The 15921-nt window shown below is 56.1% G+C and overlaps 1 protein-coding gene across 3 annotated transcripts in view; it reads right to left on the reverse strand.

The window, feature by feature from the left end:
- Positions 1–3620: 3620 nt before the first annotated feature.
- Positions 3621–15921, reverse strand: part of ACSF3 (acyl-CoA synthetase family member 3) — a 64555-nt gene continuing 52254 nt past the window's right edge. For all 3 annotated transcript variants that reach the window (XM_030512036.1, XM_030512037.1, XM_030512035.1), the window contains exons 8-10: positions 8109–8243; positions 7430–7541; positions 3621–4711 (exon numbers count right to left, since the gene is read on the reverse strand). In XM_030512036.1, coding sequence (XP_030367896.1) covers positions 4594–4711; positions 7430–7541; positions 8109–8243 — 365 coding nt within the window. In that variant the 3' untranslated portion in view covers positions 3621–4593. The remainder of the gene's footprint in view (positions 4712–7429; positions 7542–8108; positions 8244–15921) is intronic.

Below are 15921 nucleotides of genomic sequence, written 5' to 3' on the forward strand. Positions count from 1 at the left end.
CGACACCGGCGGTCCCCGCCGCCCGGGGTGCCGCAGCGGGGAGCGCCCTCCTCCCGCCGGCGCCGGGCCCAGGCAGGGCTGGGGGCCCGCATCCCCCGGGGCACGGTGGAGGGACCCGGAGGGAACCAGCCCCCGGGGCTGGCAAGGGAACGTGCGGCGTTACGGTGACACTGGTGGCATCACCAAGTCCCCGCTTGGCTGCTGTGGGCAGCCCCCCGTGCCCGGCCCTGCTCCTCTTATCGGGAATACGTGTGACCGGTGTCCCCCCCGGTGCGGCATCTTTTGGAGCTCGGTGGGGCCCTGACTCGGGAATAGGGCACAAGGCGTGGGAAAAGGGACAAGGGATGCGGGACACGGGATGCAGGATATCTTCTGTCCATCCCCAGAAGCTGAGCAGCAATGTTGGGGCTGTCGATGTCCCCAGGGACATGGACCTGCACCGTGAGTGGGTGAGCGTGAGGCACCAGTGACCCGCGGCGTGGCTGGGTCCTGGTGTAGGCAGTGGCACTCACTTGCCTGTCTGTCTGTCTGTCTGATCCCATCTGTCTGCCCTGCTCTCCCTGCCACCCTGCATCAATGTCACAGTGAGGACCTGCACCAGCGGCGCTGGCCAGGGGTCTTGGTGGCTGCCCCTGACCCTAACGCGCTGTGGCAGGGGGGCAGCTGAGCAGATGTTCCCTGCCACCGGCACCATGGCATAGGGGCACAGACATGACAGGCTCTGACAAGGCGCCAGCCCCAGCTCATGGTGCCGGTGCTGCCGGCCATGGGAGCTGCCCCGTGCCCGCGGCACGGCTCTGGCTGCAGCACCAACCCCCCAACCTCTGGCACTGCACCACCAACCCCTGCTCCTCTCCCCCTGCAAATGGGGCTCCCACTGAGGCGCAGGGATTGGAGGTCCCACAGATGCTAGGTCCAAACAGTGCCTGCCATGGCCTACAACCTCCCTTGCCATGCTGGGTCAGAGAAGGGGCCACCCTATTTTGGAGGGGCCAGGTCTGTCCCCCCCCCCCTTCTGATCAACCTTCTGATCTGTCTGGGCCAGTGCAAGAACTGCGGGTGTTGAGACCAATTGTGCCTGCACCGTGGGTGTTGGGACCAGTTATGGTCTCAGTGTGGATGCAGTGGGACCAGTTGCGGACGCAGTGCAGGTCCTGGGGCATCTGGGCACTGCCCTGTCCCTGCCAGACCCAGTGATGGGGAAAGCTGAGCAGCCAGGATCACAGAGCCGAGCAGCGAGGTGCCGAACACTGGCGCAGCAGCCATAAAGCCACTGGAGCTTTGTTTTTTATATGGCAATAAAAGATAATGTCAGCTATAAAGCGCAAGAGCAGGTTCCGGAGTGTGGAGCCTGGGGCAGGGGAAGCTGCTGGGAGCAGCTGGGGGGGGCACGGAGGTGTGTGGGGGTCCCTGGGGACCCCCCAGCAAGGCAATACCTCACTTGAGGCGAGCAGGTCCCCAGGTGTCCCAGGGTGGGCTGCAGGCAGCAGGAGATGGCCAGCATCAGCACCGGGGAGGGTGTCACAACCAACGCATTAAAGATGCTACTTTGGGTTGTTGTTGTTGTTTTAATGGTTTTATTGCACGGTGTGGGGACAGGCCTGGCAGGCCTTAATGAAGGAGATTGATGGCTTAATAGCCTGTAGCCATTATGGGGTAATTGAATGGTTGTGTACATATGATCAGACCGTCAATGCGGACGTGGCTTGCAAGTGAAGTGCCTGGAGCTGCGGGGGGATGCACGCAGCACCTCCTGTGTCCCCAGTGGATGCAAAGCAGAGCCCATGGCCTTGGGGACCCCCATCCATCCCTGAGGTCCAGGCTGCGTTGGTGTCCCAGGGCTGCATCCAGTGGTGAGAGGATGGAGCAGGTCTCCAGGTTCATCCAATGCCATCAGTCATCAAATCCCATCTCTGTCCATCTCAGCTCCCAGCATGGGCTCTGGGGCGCCATAGCCAGGTGCTTTAATGAAGCTTCTAATTAATAGTTCTATCTATAGGGATGAACAGTGCTGGGGGAGTGGAGGTGGGGACTATGGGTTCCAGCATGGATGGCAGCTCCAAAGTGGGGGGATCACCTTCCTGGCCACAAAGGAGGGAATGTGGCACAGCCGGGTCCCTGTGCCGAGGTGTGAGTCAAGCTACTGCTTTCAGTGTGTGACAGCCAGGTGTTTTACAGTATTTGCTACCTGTGATCATCCATCAAAGCAATCGATAGCGTTCCTGCAGAGTTTTATTAATGATCTTGTCACCGGGCTGGTGCTGGGTGCCTGGGGTTGTCGAGAATGATAGATCATTAAGAGCTTTTGCTGCTATTTATTCTCCAGTGACCTTGTCTCTCTCCATTGTTGCTTGCTTAAGAGTTATGAATGTGAGACATGATAATTTGATATTGATCTATTCCGTAAGTTAAAAAATTTACTGCATCGTTGATGTTTTAACAAAGGATCCGCTCGGTCCCTCCCGCAGACTGGTGAGAGCTGCTGGTGCTCGGCTCCATACACTGTGGCGAGGGGACACGCGGGGTGCTGTGGGACAGTGAGAGGTGGCTGCATGAGCTCTGGGTGTCCCTGGTGTCCCTGGGGGTCCCGTCCAACCCATCCGAACCCAAAGTACCAAAATCCAGGTGCTGGTACTGCGCTGGGAGATGCTACCACAGGCAGGGTGCTGGGATGCACGGAATGGCTGCACGGCTGGACCTGTCCATGCAGGTGGGCTGGGGTGGAGGGACAGCAGTGGAGAAGTCCCCATCCATATGCTTTTCCCCTTTTCCCCATCCCCATCCAATCCCTGCTCCCACTGCCCGGTTGTCCTCTCCACGTCCTCTCCGCATTCACTAACTGTCCTCCCTGATGTTCAGGGCCCCACTGACCCTCACAAAGAGATTTGATGTAATTACCTGAGCTCCCTGTTCCTCTTGTTCTTCCCAGTGCTTCCAGGGCCCCACCAGCTGATGAGGAAATCTGGGGCTCCCTGTCACCCCCTTGACACCAACAGGACCAGAGCAGCATCCCGCTGTCATGCTGCCTCCCCAGTGCACTGTCCCCATGGCACCATTCCCTGCTGATGTTATCGAGCCTCATTTCCTACTGCCATGTGGCCGGTAGCTCATGCATGAAGTCAAACGGGACAAAATCCCGTGTATAAAGGCGGGGTTTACCCATACTGCCGCTCCTCCAGGACATCAGTCACTTTTGGATGCGGGCACTTGTGTCAGCGCACACACACAGACACAGGAGGGCACGTGCAGTGTCATTCATGCTGCTCAGGGTGCTTCCCACACCCTGCTCCGCTCTGCCCTCACACCGTGCTGGACTATGTGCCCAAAACTGAGCCCATCTCCAGCACTTGCCTGGACACACTCTTCCTCCTCACCTCCCTGAGCTCTCTGCACATTATTCGATGATGCTTTGGGGCTCTCCTATCACACTGAGGTCATTGCAAGCCCCTTGCAGCCACCCCTGCCCCTTCCTCCCTCAGTCTTTCCCCTTCTGTTATGGGATGTATGTCACATGTGGAGGAGCAACCCCTGTCCCCGTGGTGCTGGCACCTCTGCTGTCACCCCGTGCTCGGACCCCCTTGGGTGGGGGGATGTAGAGGGATGTTAAGCACAGCCAGTAGTTATTTGTGGGTTTGTATTTATTCTTCACTTCTGCTGGGAAATGGAGGCAGTGCTTGATGGAGCAGGGAGGTGGATGGTACTGATTTGCAGCAGGAAATGGGGCATCCTATGGAGAGCAGGATCCCACCAGTGACAGGGGGATTGGAACTAGATGATCTTAAGGTCCTTTCTAAACCTAACTATTCTATGATTCTGTGATTCTATAACCATCTCACTCTCTGGGCTCTTCCTCTCTATAAACCAAACTACGTTGCTGAGACCATGGAAAAGGGCAGAGAAGATGCAAAATTAGCAGCCATCCCTGCAGCTGTCTGAAGGCAGGAGTTTAATCTAAAGAGTCATTTTATCTGGGGATGAGTTGCATGTGGCCTGAGGCAGAGCTGTAATGGCAATGGGCACCAGCACCCAGAGGCAGGTGAAGGTGAGGTGGGGATCTGGGGTGCCTGGCCAGCCCTTCCCACCAGGCAGAGCAGCTTCAGTGGGTTGGCATCATGGGGTGAGACCCACCATGGACCAGTGGAGCTGGTCCCACTGCTGCGACTACCTCAGGGTGGATGTGGAGATGTTCACGGTGTCAGCTTTTCACCTGCCCCCCACCACCTACATGGGGGCTAAATAGAGCAACTGTGGCCAGCAAGTGCCTGCTGCCAGCACTGGCACAGAGCTGTCCTGGCCCAGGACCCCTCAGCATTCACCCCACACTTCCCTTCTATACCCAGGACTGCCCCGAGCCTCCTGCAAACGCTCCTGCATGAGGAAGGTGGCCCTGCAGCTCTGGCTCAGGTCAGCCAAAGACACCATACGGGATGAATCTGACTTTCATTGGACTATACTCATAGACCACACTACAGTGAGCCCAGACCTGCCTCTGCTAATCACTGCTGGCACCTGATCAGTGGCTTTGTGGAGGGGGAATGGATGTGGCTGAGGACCAAACCCCCCAGGCTCCCAGTCCCGGCCCCAGGCTGTGCACTAGGCTGGGTAAAAGCGCTGCAGAAGCTCCTTCTTGTTGACTTTTCCCATCTGGTTGCGCGGGATCTCCTCCACCACGATGAGCTCGGTCGGGATGGTGTACGGTGCCATGATCTCCCTGCAATGCACAAGTGCAGTCTGTAACTGAGGACAGCACTTCCAGCCCATACCAAGCCCTCACAAAGGCTGCTGGATGTGTGGAAGATTTGCTCTGGGACCCTGCAGCCTGTCATGGTGTACAACCGAGCTGCCCCAGCCGCAGCTGGACCTTGGTAGTGGTGGACTTAGTGGTCCTGGGTTGGACTTGATGATCTTAAAGGTCTTTTCCAACCTAGTTTATTCTATGATTCTATGATTGCTGTGTTTTGGGCTGGCAATGGGCCCTGTTACTGGTACGCAGCTCTGTCTGTTGCATTCAGCCCCACTGGTAAGGGGTGGCATGGGTAAACAGTGTGCGCAGCATATTTTCCACACAGATGGATGCTGGACCCCATGTGTTCCTGGTGCCAGTCCCCGGGGACCGAGACTGCAGGAGGGTCACCTCCCCAGGTACATGTGCTGGTGGCTTGCCACTGACCTGCAGTTGTGTGCTCCAGCCCACGGAGGGGTCTTCCTGCATTGGGAAGGAGTCTGAGCACTGAGCATCGTCCCTGTGCCCTTTGCTGAACACGAAGGGCGGCTCTCCTGCCTTCTGCTGCCTGCGTGTCACCAACCTGGGGCTGTGCCCAGCTCCGGCAGCATCCTGGCACTGGTTCTAATGCGAGATGCCAAGTCTGCTGAGCCCTTCAACCATCGCCCAGCCCTCCTCCCCCTGCCACCAGCACCCCCTGCCATATGGATGCCTCTAACTCAGGATGGCGCCTGTCGCCGGGAAGCACGATTGGAGGCAAAAGCTGCAAAATGAATCACTCTGAAGAGGGACATGTGTCTCCTGCCAGGGAGTGCGAGAAAAGGGGCCAAGCGAATGTTAAGTGACATAAAAAATATAGGGGAGAGACAGGGCGAGAGGGAGAGGCAGGAGCAGGGAGCCGGAGCGGTGCCTGCAGCCAGTGCTGGGCAGGGAGCAGCAGCCGGGTGGCCAGACACCCCTCAACCCTCCAGGGGCTGTTATTTCAAGGGCACCTGCCCTTGCTCTGCATGGGGAAAACAGGGTCATGTCTACCCACAGAGCTGGGGACAGTGATGGGAAGAGACGTGCAGGGACAAGGGGAACACCCTGGGAGGGAGGCGCATGGGGGGATGAGTGCAGCCCCTTGCCCTGTGCCAGGGACACCCAGAGTGACACCCGGGTGGCCCACTAAGCACAGCCATGGGTGGTGGATGCAGGGATCTGCTGGGGTCACCAGTGTCCCTGCCAGGGATGAGCAGCCACTATGCAGCATAGTGAAGATCTTCCTTCCCTGCTCTCCATCATTCCTGCCCTGTACTGAGGCTGGGGAGGGTCCTGGATGGAGAACCCCAGAGCACCAGATCCCATACAGACCAGGACAGGCTGAGTCTGGCTGAGAAGGGGCAGGACATTTAGGAGATTCATCAGCTTCATCACTGTGAGGGTGCTGAGGCGCTGGCACAGACTTTTCCCAGAGAAGCTGTGGCTGCCCCATCCCTGGCAGTGTTCAAGCCCAGGTTGGACACAGGGGCTTGGAGCAACCTGCTCTAGTGGAAGGTGTCCCTGCCCGTGGCAGGGGTTGGAACTGGATGAGCTTTAAGGGCTCTTCCAGCATAAACCATTCCATGATCACTGAAATCCACCATAAGCCATGGGCTGCCCTGGGAGGAGCAGGAGCCCCAAGTGACCAGCAGCCAGAGGGTTAAGGTGTGTGCATAGTGCAGGGACACCCTGGCAGGGGCTTGGCCCCCCCTGCCCCAGCAGCCATCCCTATGGCTTTGGTTTCTTTGTTTGCTTCTCTTCCCCCAGTACGTAACTGTTTAATCAGAGCAGCAGCGGCCAGCCAGCATCTTCCTTGCATTTGCTAAATCGCAGTCCCCCAACTGTGATTTTTGCAAATCCAGGGGAAATCTTTAATTGGCTGCTGCGCAGCCCCTGATGAAACAAGTGCTCCTGCCGCTTGCAAAATAGCACCAAAAATATCCGCAGCCTGAAGGAGGGAGTCGCCAGGAAAAGGATCTGCTATTAAATATTTTGCTAATGGAATATTAGTGATAAACCCACTGATTCTGCTTCCTGGCTCCCGCCTCTTTACGCTCCCATGGGTGATGCCCAAAACCTCGGCGCTGGCTGCTCCCTGCCTGATTTGAATGAGGAGATGAAGGTTTTCACACTGAAACCTTGCAGGTGGCTGCTTTGTGCCATGCTCATTGGCACTGTGACGGCTCCAAGCGAGATCCATGAGCTTCGGTGTCTCCCACACTCTTTAAACTCCATGGGAGAGGTCTCTGGGGTTTGCTGGGACTGGGCTGGCTTCCAGCAGGTAGGAAGCAAGGAGGGAGCAGTTGCAGCAGCGCTGGGGAAAAGCTGAGCAAATGTTCTTGCTGCTGAGAAAACATGAAGCCTCCCCTGCTCCGGTGGTTGCTCCGTGCCATCTGCCAGTGTCTGGGCTCAGGGCTGCAGGGTAGGAGCCACTTGGCTGCACCGTACATGCTGTTTATCAAGGCACTTTTGGGGTGAGAGGCCCATTTACTTCCCTTATCTCGCATGATGGTGACATGGTTGGAACTGTGGTCTTTACTCCACCCCCAGAGCCTGAGGCACTATGTCACTGCTGGCGATCCCTTCATCCCTCCACTAACACGTCCCTGATGAGGGTGCTGCACGCTTTGATCCTGCTCTCCCTGTGCCATGCTGCTCACCATGCACTGCCCTGTGGCACCTTACCTGGCCCAGTCCTTCAGGTCCTTCACGGAGAGCATCTCACCCTTGCGCAGCTGCACGACAGCGCTGACCCGCTGGCCCCACACCATGTCCGGAGGCCCGATCACAGCCACATCTGCAGAGAGAGCAGGGAGAGCCCGAGAAACCCGAGCGATTTTGGGGGTCAGGGTAGGGTAGAAGAGGGGTTCAGCACAGCCGGCAGGTAAAGAGCAGTGCCTGGAGGAAGATGCCATAGGGTGCTAGCACAGGAAAACACCAGGGACTTTTGTGCTGATACAAGAAGAGAGCTTTTCATCAAGGGAAAGGCAGGAAGCCCCATGGTTTGAGCTATTTAGAGTCAACGGGGAGGAATATGATGTACAGAGTGGTATGGAGCCGGGGGCACTGCTGCTATCCCCTCATGCAGCGGGTCACGTGCAAGGGCAGGACAGATTTAATTATAGTCTCATTTCCAAAATCAGACGGGAGCTGCTGCTGACTCGGCACCCGGCCGCAGGCTACGTGGCTTTAGCCGCCGGAGACAAGTAACAGCGGGGCCTAGCCTTGTAATGGGATGGTTGGGAAAGAGCCTCCAGGCACGAGCCCTCGGGCAGCCTCCTGTCTGCACCCACAGAGCCAGGGCTGCCCCTACTGCTGGGCTCACACACACTGTCCCTCCTCGGAACCAAGCAGCACAGCGTACCTGTGATGTGCGGGTGCGCGAGCAGGTGACGCTCCACCTCCAGAGCACTGATTTTGAACCCCCCGTTTTTGATGATGTCTACTGAGGTGCGGCCCTTGATCCAGTAAACACCGTCCTTGTATGCTGCTGTGTCTCCTGAAAAGCAAAGCAGGATCTGTCAGAGGCCGTCCCCTTGCTTCTCCTCTGCCTTTCCTGGCACATGGAGGTGATGCTCAGGTGATCATAGAATGGTTTGGGTTGGAAAGGACCTTAAGATCATCCGGTTCCAACCCTGCCATGGGCAGGGACACCTTACGCTAGAGCAGGTTGCTCCAAGCCCCTGTGTCCAACCTGGCCTTGAACACTGCCAGGGATGGGGCAGCCACAGCTTCTCTGGGCACCCTGTGCCAGCGCCTCAGCACCCTCACAGGGAAGAACTTCTTCCTTATATCTAACCTGAACTTCCCCTGTTTCAGTTTGAACTCATCACCCCTTGTCCTATCACTCCAGTCCCTGATGCAGAGTCCCTCTCCAGCACCCTTGTAGCCCCCTTCAGACACTGGAAGCTGCTCTGAGGTCTCCAGCAGCTTCTCTTCTCCAGGCTGAACAGCCCCAGTGTTCTCAGCCTGTGTGGGTGCTGAGCCCAGCTCCCTGCGAGCCGCACTCAGCCTTACAGCCAAGAGCATGTCTGCAGAGCCCCCCAGGGACAGGGTGTCAGCCTTCCCCACACAACAGCCTGCTCCCAGCGTCGTGCAGAGAGCAGACAGCCATCGCTTTTCTGCGGAGGGAAAGGGAAGAATCAGGCTATGAAGCCAGAAGTCATTTAATATGGAAGCAATGAAAACAGGAGCCATCGCTGCAGGTGGATGTTTCCTCAGCACACTCTCAACATGGACCATAAGACAAGCAGGCTCCAGCTCAGCCCCTTCCCCATCTTTCTGGCAATCACCAACTACAAAGACCTCAGCTGTCCCATCCCAGCAGGACATAATTCCTCCTGGAATCCCTGGCACCACCAGGGCTGCTCAGACCCCATCGCACAGTCCCCAGCCTCCTCTTTCCCCCCCCAGCGATGGAACACCCTCCTCCAGCAGCCCACGAAACCCACAGCGGGTCTTTCCCAGCAGCAAAAGCACCATGTGTGTGCCCTGACCACAGCCACCATCCCCTGGAGCAGCCCTTGTCCTGGCACTGCCATCTGGGAGCACTACTGCTTGCCAAGGAGGCTTCTCCCCCTCCTGCGTGGCTCCTCCTAATAGAAGAAGGTTGGGGATGATGTTGGGAAGATGAGACTGTCCTAAGCAACATGTTGGCTCCGACCTGTCCTTTCTGCAGGCGTGTGGCAGGTGTGATCCAGTAATTAGCTGCTTGAGCCAAGGCTGGGAAGATTGAGGAGAGAGGTCATGTCAGCACAACCTGGCTAAATGCTTAACAAGCTGGTGCACTTTGATAGCTACTTAAGATGATTACTCACATCCTGCTAATAGAGCCTTTGCCAACCGGTGGGCGAAGAGGGGGGGCCTGGAGACTTTGCATTTCCATTTCAGAGCCTTGATGGTAGCACCAGGGGGGCCCTTAGCTCTCCCCTGCGCATCAGTCTCCATCCTCTCCTTAATGATACGTGCTGCCTTTGTGTCCACACACCCAGCCTGCTCCCTGCTGTGGCTTCACTCACAGGCCTCATCTCACTGCTGCTGGAAAGCTCCAATGCGGAGGTGACACAGAGATTGGCAGTGAGGAAAAAGCAGCTCCCAACAAAGCAGGGTGAAGCAGCACCGCTGGGGCTGCAGGAGTTCCCCTGTGCTTGCCTTGCCCTCAATCCAGGCACATGTTCAAACTATGGGGAATGAGGACAGGATGGGCACCCTGGACACCAGCATCCCTGTGGCTGGGAGCCCATTGAGCCAGGAGGACCTGCTGAACCACTGGTTTTGGGGGAAGGCCGTGGAAGGAGCACTCTGAGGGCGCTGGGATGGGGTCTTCATTGGGTGGCCAAGGGAAGAGCCTTCCCATTGCTAAGGACTGTTCAGACCCCAGTCCTCCCCTTCAGAGATGGGGACCCCGCTCCTCTGGGGGACTCAGTGTCACCCCAGCAGAGCTGAGCAACCCCCAGTGTTCACATCACTCAACCCCACCTCTGCCTTGCTCCCCTCATTCCCACCGCTCCTTTTTCCCTCCTCAGCGTTGCTTTGCAGCATTTCCAGCATGCTTCTCATCCCAATTACTGCAGGACATGCCACCAGCTCCGTGGCTTTACAAAACCCCGTTTCCAGCTCACCTCTGGCACGCCGCAGACTTCGCAATGTGATGTCTGCAAAGGCAGCGAACGCTCAGAGATTTACAGTGTCAGAGCAATGAAATACCAGAATCAGTTGTGAAATTTGGGCTGCTCCCCAGAAGAGCTGCATCCCTGCTCAGCTGGCACATGCCAGAATCCTGAGCAGCTCATCCTACTCAGTTCAGCCAGGGAATGATTAATTGGTGCTGTATTTGCCTGCCTGCCTCTTGGCACTCCTGTGGATGTTGAAGGCTGTCTGGAATATTTTAGAGTTGTGAGAGAGTTTTAAACTCGGGCTCTCTGTGTGTTTGGCTGGTTGGGGTTGAAAGGAATTCATTACTGCTGTGATAAACTAGCTTCCATGTCCGGTATCACTGGCATATGTGACTGACACAGGACTGGAGAGCAAACGTTAATTAAAACATGGCAATGGGGGAACAAGAGCCACGAGCTTTCGGCAGGGAGATCAGGAGCTAATTCATACAGAGAAGACAGGAAGGAGAGAGGGAATTCAGGCCTGGTTCAATGACACACAGTTCTCATGTAGCTCTTCAGGATTTAAGCACATGAAAGCTGCCACATTTGCATTTTTTTCTGCTCCGTGATGGGGAGAATGGTCCCAGGGACAGGTCCAAGGGATGATTGGGATGTGGGGGCAGGAGATTTCTATGCACCAAGGTCTTGTGATGTGAAAGCTGAAGGGCTCTTCACCTGCCCAGATGAGTCACTCCCCTTATCTCTGCTTACAATGAGCAACGGCTGAATTCACATCGCTTTGTGCCCTTGAGTCTGTTGGGGACATGTCAGCTACAGCTGATTTCTCTGGAGCTTGTTTGCAAAGTGAACTGGAAGGGCAGAGCCTGTCACCAAGGTCTTGTCTCTGTCCCACTTCCACCCCCTTGTACATGGGGTCCAGACAGAGCGCGACACTAAAACCCCAGCATTGCCTGGCCTCAGAGCCCGTTTCCAGCCAGGGAAGTCTCTGTGCTTTGCTTGTGGCATTGCGATTCCAGGGCATGTCTGTACCATAACAGAGCACCTGAGCTGGCAGCAGCCGGAGCATCCAGTGCCTGTGTGAGCATCCCCACACGGCCACCGCCAGCATCCCAGTGCAGCCATTGCCAGCACCCCAGTATGGCCACCACCAGCATCCCTGCACAGCCACCACCAGCATCCCTGCATGGCCATTGCCAGCATGCGTATGCAACCATTGCCAGCATCCCTGTATGGCCATCACCAGCATCCCTGTACATCCACCTCCCGCATCCCTGTACAGCCACCACCAGCATCCCTGCACGGCCACCACCAGCATCCCTGCATGACCATTGCCAGCACCCCTGCATGGCCACTAGCAACATTCCCCAACCTGTTTCCCTTCTTTATGTTCCCCCACACAGCAAGGAGAAAGAGTCAGCTTGGGCACGGAGAGGAGACCCCCTCCTCACCGCTCAGCTTCCACCCCCATGCTCCCCACAAACACCATCACAGCATCTCACACGCATCCCTCCAGCCCTGTCAGCAGCACAGCGTGGTGGGTGGTTAGCGTTATTATTGTGACTATTGAGAGCTTCAGGGATGAGCTCTGTAATTTCCCCCCATCTCTTTCTTTCTGTCTGCTCTCTCCTGTCAGGGTCTTGCTGTCACTTCCTGAGCTGACAGGACAGAGCTCGCTCCGGGGGACCGCCGTCCGCTGAGGACAGCCACATTACCCTCTGCCCCGCGCCATCTGCTACCAGCCGAGCACATCAAGACAGCATGTGCGCCGGCACATCCAGCGCTCGCTGCCTCCCAGGCCAGCGGGGATTTCCTGGGCCAGGGAGACTAGTTAAAAGGATGCTGTTGTTTGCTTAACGACTCACCCCCACATGCTGCTGTGAACAGAGCTGTGAGCATCATTTCCAACCCTAGCACTGCACCGAGGGTCTGTGGCAAGGGTTGTGTCAGTCACGCTGGGGCTCCCGACATGAGCCCCTGTGCCTGGTGGTACAGGAGCCCACCCAGCCCTTGCAGGCAGCCCATAGAAGCATTGAGCTCCATCTACCCTGCCTGCCCTGGCTGTTTCTGCCACCTCCAGCGAGCTGCAGGCCATGGTGCTCCTCACCCAGCAGCATCTCAGTGCTTTGCCAGTGTGGGTACCTTCTCCCAAGCAGGCAGGGGCAACAGAGACAATGGTGAGGGGGACTTCTGTGTGGGGAATAGATCTATGGATCTCTCCCCCCTTGAGATGACACCACCTTAAGCTACATTTCTGTCGACCCTCTTTTTCAGCTGGCCGTGCCTGTGGCTCACAAGTGCTCCCAGGGAGCACTCAGTGCATCAGCACAGGTACAGGAGGGATGCCGTGGAAGGGTTTAATACGTGTGTGATCCTGCTCCTGAACCACCACCTCTGCTTGTGTGAAATGGGGACAACTGCCACTTCTCCTCCTTGTTCAAGCCTTCAAATGCCTCAGAGCTGGGAGCCCTGGAGCTGCTGTGGCCGGAGAGGAGCCTCACCAGCCCAAAGATACAGCTCGTCCTGCCGCTACAGCAGCCTCCAGAGCTGCCCCAGTCCTGCTCTGGTTTCAGGACTGACATGAGCTCACAGCAATGAGACAATCTCAGCTTGGGAACGGTGGACCCCAACAGCACCCCATCACCTCTCCATCCTCCCTCCCAAAGCCTTTCCCTTCCTCATCCCTCTGGCACAGGAGTAGCAGCGGCAGCACAGAACAGCAGGGTCAGGAGAGCCGAGCTGGTGTTCCAATGCTTCCCACAGCACGGAGGCAGGAACAGCCAGCTGCGTGGGGAAGGGGGTTTTGGCTGATGAGAAGATTACGGTCTCTGACACCACATCTCCGCCTCTGCTTGCCCGGGCCACCTCCAACCGGGCTCCTTTCATCAGACAAAGCAGCCAGCAGCAGAAGCCTCCGTCGCACGTGGCTCGGCTCCGGTGCTGCGGCGCAGCTGATGCTGGCGAGGCCATGGGATTATTGTTTCCCTGACAGCAGCCGTCACCGCTACCTTTGGATTTGTTTCAAGATGCTCAGTGGGCATCTGTTCTGCGAAATGTTAAAGGCTCTGCTGAGCTGCATACTGAACAGGCTCCTGCGCCGGCTGAGCTGGGGGTGGGCTGCACATATATAGATAATCATAGAATTATAGATCGGTTTGGGTTGGAAGGGACCTTAAAGCTCATCCAGTTCCAACCCCCTGCCACAGGCAGGGACACCTTCCACTAGAGCAGGCTGCTCAAAGCACCATCCAACGTGCCAACCTGGCCTCTTTTATACATATATATATATATACACGCATATATATACACACATATATATACATAGAATCATAGAATGATTTGAGTTGGAAAGGGCCTTAAGATGATCCAGTTCCAGCTCTCTGCCATGGGCAGGGACACCTTCCACTAGACCATGCTGCCCAAGACTCTGTCCAACCTGGCCTTGAACACTGCCAGGGATGGAGCATTCACCACTTCTCTGGGCACCCTGTGCCAGCACCTCAGCACCCTCACAGTAAAGAACTTCTTTCTTATATCTAACCTGAACTTCCCCTGCTCCAGTCTAAACCCATCACCTTTCACTATAGTCCTATCACTATCACTACAGTCCTGTCACTAGTCCCTGTAGTCCTATCACTACAGTCCCTGATGAAGAGTCCTCCTCCACCATCCTATATATGTGTGTTTATATATGTATATATAAAAATATAACAGGCTGCAGGCTGGCTTTTCGGTAAGATCTGCTTATGGGAAAGGTTGTCTATAGATATAGTTCCTTGGCAATGGCCATTCCCTGCCCAGATGCACGCCTTGCTCAAATGAACTTTGAGAAGCAGAAGTGCTGCAATGGAGTCCTTATTTCCAAACTCAAACCACAGCGATTTCTGCAATGAGGTTCTTCAAGTTGTGAAATACTTGCTGCAAAGACTAAAGGGCCCTTGTGATTCTGCCACTACGGCCTTTAGTTTGTGCACCTCTTTCACAGAGCAGCGAGAGCTCACAGTGACTAACACAGTGCCTGAGCTGCTCTGCTGGGACGTGCTGAACAAGAGGCTCTTTGCTCCCAAGAGCAGAGCAAGAGGAGCAAACCCTCCTTGCAGCTCCTCATCCATAGGTCAGTTTGTTCCTGGCAAACACAGCAACACTTCTACAACAAAGGTATCATGAGCAAACATTTGAACCAACTATTGACCAAGAGAGCTCTTTGGCTGGCGAAATCAAGTGCTGAGCAGCTTGGAGAAGTTCTGAAGCGCGCAGGGAAAAACGAGACTTTTCAGATAAACCATGAAGAACCGTAACTTCAGCCCAGCCTCGATGCAGAGCTGGGACTGTCTAAGGAATGAACAGTGATAGCTGCCCTCGTAATGGTTCTGGCTGACCAGGGTTTATGAAACAAAGACCTGAGCCCTCCAAATGGGTCCTGGAGGGAGGCTGACACCCGGGAGCTGCCACCCTCGACACAACATCGCTGCTCACCAGGGACAGATGTCACTCGGATGCCTGGAAGGATGGCGAGATGAGAGCTTGTTTGGTAACACGTGTCACCAGCTTCGCGGCAATGACAGTGTCGGCTGCGCCGCGACGTGCGAGCTTCAGCTGCTACAACACGAGAGCAACGCGGCACCACGCCGGCTTGCAGCCTGTCACACGGCCTGTCCTGGCTTCTGGGAGGTTTGTCACCAGCCTCATGTTATTTATACACCTATGTCTTTGTGTTTGAAGCTCCCCAGAAGGGATGCGGCAGGCATCCCCAAGCTGTGCACCCCAGCAGATGGGAGGTAGGACAGCACGGGGACCCATGGACATGTGCTGTAAGGTTTGCAAACCAACACCACAAACAGAGCCTGACCTGGGAGCATCCAACCGAGCAGATTTTGATGTCTGCAGCTGCAATTGCTGGGCAGGATTGAAGCAAGGCAGATCCAGCACCAATAATGCTTGGCATGAAGAACCAGACTGTGTAGAACGTTTTGCTGGAAGCCCACAGGAGGCATCAGGAGCAGCATCGTGCCCAGCTGTGGTGTCAGAGGAGAAAGCCACAGCCCGGCTTTGTGTGTTACCAAATGTGGTCCAGCTTGAGAAGGACAGGAGAGCTGGGACACCCATGATTCCATCTCCCCAGGGCACCCCATGGCAGAAAGGTCCCTGCCACTCCTGTCCACAATTACACGGTGCTTTTGCAGACCAAGTGCTGCACAGCAGAAAATACAGAGAAAAACATCCCTTTGACAGGGAATCTATTCTGTTGAGAAGCAAAAAGTGGATCGTTTTACCCTCCTGCTATGGTGGCAGCTAATGCTCTCATGGGGAGCTCAAGAGACTTGATCAGATGCTGCAAAACACTCCCCTGCGTGGGGCACAGCCCTCACCTCGGTAAATGGTGCTCTCAGGCAAGGCTGGGCTTCCCCCATGGAACCAGCTAAGTGATTTGCTCTTGGTGCAAAGTGCTTGCTGACCCAGCAGGCTGGAGCTGCTCCTTTAACAGTTTCCTGGCTGCTGGAGCAGCTTTTACAGGTTTCAGGAGTGCCTGTGGAAAAACGGGGAGGTGAGGAGCTGCGGGAA

The sequence above is a fragment of the Strigops habroptila genome, chromosome Z (genome assembly GCF_004027225.2).
Source record: "Strigops habroptila isolate Jane chromosome Z, bStrHab1.2.pri, whole genome shotgun sequence".
In the NCBI taxonomy this organism is placed as follows: domain Eukaryota; kingdom Metazoa; phylum Chordata; class Aves; order Psittaciformes; family Psittacidae; genus Strigops; species Strigops habroptila.